Here is a 6,255-nt window from a genome sequence, read left to right as displayed (position 1 = left end):
GAGAGAGAGAGAGACAGAGAGCGACTAAAGAACAGCGTGAGCCCGAAAGAGGCTGGTGATGAGGAGAGAGTACCCGATGATGTTACCCACCTGTAGCTCCGAAGTAGGAGGCGAAACTCGGAGATCGAGGATTGAGGGTGGCGGGAAGGGAAAGTTGCTGGACTTGTTGGCCGGGAAGGTGGTGGCGGATGCCGAGGATTCGAGGGAGAGCGGGGGCGGTGAAATCGGGAATTGGATCGGCGAGACTGGAGCGACCTGCTGGGACTTGTGACGGTCGATGTGACGGCGCCGATCGTCGATGACCGGATGAAATGCAGCGGATGACGATGATGTCGACGTCGGTGCCTGGTTTTGCGCTCGCGGGGCTTGCTGTGCTGATGTGACTTGATGCGGACAGGCGGCGAGCTTGGTCGGGTGATGGTGATGATGGTGGTGGTGCTGATGATACTGGTGATGATGCTGATGCTGGTGTTGGTGCTGATGCTGATGCTGGTGATGCTGGTAGTGTTGCTGGTGACGCGGACCAGGAGGTAAGCCAGTTTTCAGTCTTGATGGAACGACATTGATCGGCACTTGCTTGTTGAGCTGCAGCCGCTTCTGCTTTCTCCGATTGGCGATACTCGCACCTCCCGCCGCGGCATACATCTCTCCGCGAGTTACCGAGTCGTTTCCTCGCTTGCCGTCTCAAGGCGACTCCGTATTCGGGGCAGCCCCCCGTTCCCGTTACGAATTATGTCGCATTATCGGTTGATGATCAGTCCTTGCCATGGTATATGTTTTTCGCACCTTTGTTCTATCCCGAAGAAATATCAGTCTCTTTCCCTTTGTTTCACTCTTTTCCTTGCCCCTCTGGAAAGGCAAGAAATGTGACGGAGCTCCGCCAGTCTTTGGCGCCCGTCGTTATGATCTATGTCTCTAAATCACTACGCGGCAAGCACGATTAAAAGCGATTCATTTTGCGATTCATTTTGGATTAAATCTTCACTAATCGAGCGAACACGTAATCGGCGAACACATAACGCATTATTAGCTTAGTGACTCGTGTACGCACGTATGATATAAGTTACACCATTTCTTTCACATAGTTAATTCCGAAAGATGGAAAATATTATTTCTTTTTAATTCAAAAACTCCTTTTCAATTCTAAAATTCCAATCAAGTGATATATACATATACACAGATCTATTCTTTTTAATTATCATTATTAATTTTGTACTTTTTTTTGTATTTAAAGCGAAATAAATACTTAGGTCTTAAATGAGAAAAAGAAAACAAAAAATTGTAGAAATTGAATCAAAAATTCAAGAATTATATATTAATACAAATATTATGTAATCAATTACGATCACATTCTTACACAATGTCGCAGATTTTTTAATTTTGTATTTTTTCAATATATTATTTAATTCAGTTTTAAGATAAAATTAAAAAATTAATTTGTCATATATATATAATCTGATTAAAATTTGTTTTTTTTCTTGATTTGAACATTATTAATTATTTAATTAGTAATTAATGTAATTTTCGTATAAAATGCTATTTAGAATATTTCAGTTATGCGTTCGCTGAATAACAAAAATTGTAAAATTGTGTATGGATGTGTGTGTGTGTGTGTGTGTGTGTGTGTGTGTGTGTGTGTGTGTGTGTGTGTGTTTATGTTTAATTTACATTTAATTGCCACATCTACAATAACTACATTCTAGCATAACACAAGAAAATTCTATGTACATAATTATACATATGTTTATTTAAGAAATAATTTTTTGTGAAATTGAGAACACCTTAACTAAATTTTATTTAGTATAATTTTGGAATAGTGAAATAATATTGTACAAATTAATGATATTCTTTTAACTAAATTTAAGTAAGTATAATAGAATAATTGTAAGTATATAATATTTTTTATACACATATAAATTATATTACATGCGAAAATAATTTAAAATATTTAAAAACTCAGTTTGCATTAATAAATGACAATCCTATGGAGCAATTTAATGCTTTCGAAAAATTATTTTCTAAATTTGATTTTGATAAAATATGTACATTATTTATTTATTCTTAAGATAAATTTACGGGTTGTTAGCGATCAGGGAAATTAAAAAATAATCAGAGAAAACCGGGAAAAGTCAGGGAAATTATTATTAAGGAATTTATTAACCTAAAATAAAATTAATTTATTAATTTTATTTTAAGTTAATAAACTTTTACAATAATTAATTTATTGTAAATATAAAATTCTAAATTTAAACTTTACTTTTTTAAAAATTATGACAGAATTTTAAAAATTTGTTAAAGAAACAATGCAAATATTTTTTTTTATTTTTAATTTTGCAATGAACAATTTGCAGAAAACCATTAATGGATGTTGTTAAAAAGAAAAAACTTAACTTTGTAAAAGTCAAAATATGTATGTTTAATGTGTGTGTGTGTGTGTGTGAGATGAATATTTCGTAAATCATTTCTAATTAAAATTAATTAAAATGATAATTAGAACATTATACAGTATTTTAATGAAATGATTAAATCTCAATAAGCAATGTGCAAAACAAAGATATAATCCGTTATTTCTTGTAATTTATTTTTTTTTAATTCATTGCGTATCAATAGTCATATATTTCACTTAACGCTCGCAATGCTCGCGAGCATCTCGTTTGTCCTTGTTTAACATCTGATGACAAGGATGAAATGATTTTACGAGTGTGTGAGCGTTAAATGGAACGTAGTCTATGCCGTCTAGTGACATCATGTTGGTTTCGCGAGCAAAGCTATCAGATAAATGCCGGCGATACCACGTGTCGCAGCATCGAAAAAAAATGCTCGCATATCGTTCATGTTGTGTATAAAATTAGTTACAGGTTGTATAAAACAATTAGTTGCACAATGATTATAACAGATTTTTATTCGGAAAGTCAAAGTGTTAACATTTGCAACACATTCACACTTCTAAGTCATATTATATTGTATTATTTGCAACTTATTTAAGTTAAATAATTTATTGTTTATTTATTATAATCATGATCTTTCTAAACAAGAATATCCGATAGTAAAAATATATGTAACTAATACATGACAAGAGTATACGGCGTATGTACACATTTTCTCATACCTTTTCAAGCTTTCTTATTATTTCTCACACCTTCTCATTTTTTCTTATGCTTTCTGATCTCCGATACATGCAACTTTGAATCGGTAGTTATTTATCCCCGTGTATATATTAACCAAGTGAGGTTATAATATGCTACTATAAATATTACAAAAAACTTTATGTTTATTTTCCATTATATTTTATTGCACTAATAATTTTATTATTTGTAAGATAAAGTATTTTAATTTTTTCTTTATTTTTATTCAAAGAATCTTTCAAGTTTTAGTCAGGGAATTTTTTCAAAAAGTGAAAGTTAGGGAAATTTTTTTTCTTTTTCGCTAACAACCCTGTCAACATGAACTGATTGATTTATAAAAAAAAAACGTTTGATTTATTTAAGATTTAATTTTAATCGATTTATGTGTGCGGGAGACGCGTTTACAATATTCTTTAAGCATTGTGACAATTCATAATTGTCATACACTATTATTTACACTATTATTTACAATATTCAAAAAGTATTAGAAGCAGTTTCTACTTTATGCATATTTACATACATTTATATAAAAAGTGCTTGATTAGTGATTACACGTTGCAAGCGCTTATTGCGAAGAAAAAGCAATGAGAAAAGAATAGTGAATAGTGAAACAAATTGCAGGCCACGTGCAAAATGCGCGAATTTCTTTTTATTGATTACTGCGATCTTTTATGACTGATCTCAGCAATGTCTATTAGTTTCAAAAGTAATCGAATAATTTTTTTTATCTCTAGAAATAAATCCTTTTTAAACAAAAAACCGACTATATTATCATTCTAAATTAATTAAATAATTAATCGATATTGATACACGCAATCACTGAGAAGGCAATAATTGTTTGAATTTTTAATTTTAATCTATTAAAATCTTTGAAGTTAATGAATCTAATATAGTTCGATTGTATATACAATCTAAATTGATTTTATACTGATAATTTTAATGCAGAATTTCTAATATTCTAAAAAAAAGTTTAAAAAAGAAAAGGGAGAAAATAGAATTAGTATACTTGTATTAACTCTATTTTAATTCAGACTGACGAGATAATCGATTAATTATCTCTCCCCTTCTACAAAGATTGTAGAAAGCGGCAAATAATTAATTAATACAGTTCTCCCTTTTTATTTTCTTCTATCTTTCTCTTGAATTTCAGTGTTGCGTAAATATAATAGCGCGGTTGAAGTTATTAAACTTGATGAAACAGAACACAAATTATTCACATTGGAAATTAGCTGCTTATACCCGAAGATTTGGAATCGTTGTCCACGGTGCAGCAGTTAAAAATGCATGACGAGTGAGTTGGATAGTTAGTCGTTATCTAACGGATAAGAACGACATGCATAGGCGACGGATATGTGCGTGCATAAAGATATAGACAGGAAAATATTCGACGTAATGGTCCTCAGATAATTGTTGTATCAAAGTAGACCATGACGAACGCGACACGCAAGAGGCACCAAGAAGAAGAGAAGAATAGTATCATCTACTTGTGATAAAAAGGAAATTATAGGCTGGCTGGTGGCCCTCGGATACATCATGTAACTCTCATTCTCTCACGACAGCAATGAAAATTCTTTTTTTTTTTAAGGATGAATATATTGGAGGAATCTAAGGACAACGAAGACGACGACGACAACAACGAGACAACAAAAAGGCTATGCTGGAGTACATCTTTTTCTCTCTCTTTTTTTTTAATTCGGTCGCAAATGACCGCTGCAGCAGCGAACGGCGGCAGCAACAGCAATAAATATATAGCAAACAAAAAAGAAGAAACAGGCATCAAGCCAGCCAACAACATCAAAAACGACTGCGCGTACCAACAATCCGAGAGAGAGAAAGAGAGAGAGAGAGAGATAGGTATCGCAACCGTTATCAATCCTCTTATTTACTCTCTTTCTCTGTTTGTCTCTCTCTCCCTTTGCCTTTCTGCCTCGTTTCTTCGACTCGTTCACAATAAACAGTGATACATCGACATTTTGTCACCCCGTTGCGCTCGCGAGGGTTCCTTCTTTTATGCGCTGCCCTTGTCCATTCGTGCCACTCTTATCACGAACAATTTGATATACGGACAACGACGACGACGATGTGACACAGTTCAACGAATGGCGCGTCTCACTCGATCGCCAGCAAGGCGCACGAAATCTCCATCGCCCTCCTCGCGCAATGTAGACGCACCCGTCACCCCCGAGCGTGCGTGCAACCACCCACGACTACCGACTGACGGACGAGTCATGAGCAGTCGCAGACAGCCGCACTGCATGCGCCTCTACCCTCTTTCTCCTTTTCTCTCTCTTTCTTCTTCTCTATTTCTCCGTTTTTCTCTCTCTCTCTCTTCCTCTACTTCATCCCTTCTATCGGCAACCGCATGCGCAATAGGGACCTCGCGCAGGGTTGAATCTAGGCGGGGATGCGAACATAACAGCAGCTGACCTGTCACTTTCACCGCATTTACACGGAAGTGTCGCATTCGCAAAAAAAAAGAAAAGGAAACAATCTGACCATGATTATAAAAAAAAATTCAAACAATTAATCTAAACTCAATGATAATTACCGAGAGATAATTTATATAAAAGAAAGGAATTTATATAAAGAAATTTTATGTATAAATGTTTCTATTTGGATTATAGATCGAGGGATATAATATTACAAAATATCATCTAATAACTCATATAAATTAAAAAGAAGAGATTATTAGGAGTTGTTTTAGGATAAAATGTTATACTAGCGATAATAAATCGTGCTTTGCATTTATACAGCAATTTATATATTTATTCTTATTTTGCAATCCTCGCAAATGATACAAAGGCGAGGGGGGTGTTGTTGAACGCGCGTGTGCGAAAACGCCGAAGTCGAATTCTAGGGCAACCCGCTTTGGAGGGTGCCTATCCGCCACCCCGGTTGTAACCCGGTTACCTCGCCTTCTCGATCTCACCCGAGTCGATATCTGTGCTAGCCCGTTGCCTTTGACCTTTCACCTTTACCGCCCTAGCCTGATTTCACGCAGGCAACGACCTGCCATTATTTTAGCTTTATATTTTAATTGTTGGATGATTCATGATTTCTATTCGGACTATTATAAGAGAGAGAGAGAGAGAGAGAGAGAGAGAGAGAGAGAGAGAGAAGAAGAAGAGAG

The 6,255-nt window shown here is 35.0% G+C and overlaps 1 protein-coding gene across 1 annotated transcript in view; it reads right to left on the bottom strand.

Moving 5' to 3' along the window:
• The window catches only part of LOC105626767, a 4,241-nt gene extending 3,596 nt beyond the window's left edge, over window positions 1-645 (bottom strand). The window contains exon 1 of the mRNA XM_012208063.1: window positions 91-645. Coding sequence (XP_012063453.1) covers window positions 91-645 — 555 coding nt within the window. The remainder of the gene's footprint in view (window positions 1-90) is intronic.
• Between the last annotated feature and the right edge of the window lie 5,610 nt (window positions 646-6,255).

This window comes from Atta cephalotes (genome assembly GCF_000143395.1).
Source record: "Atta cephalotes unplaced genomic scaffold scaffold00006, whole genome shotgun sequence".
Lineage (NCBI taxonomy): Eukaryota > Metazoa > Arthropoda > Insecta > Hymenoptera > Formicidae > Atta > Atta cephalotes.
This window is presented reverse-complemented; position numbering and strand designations above follow the sequence as displayed.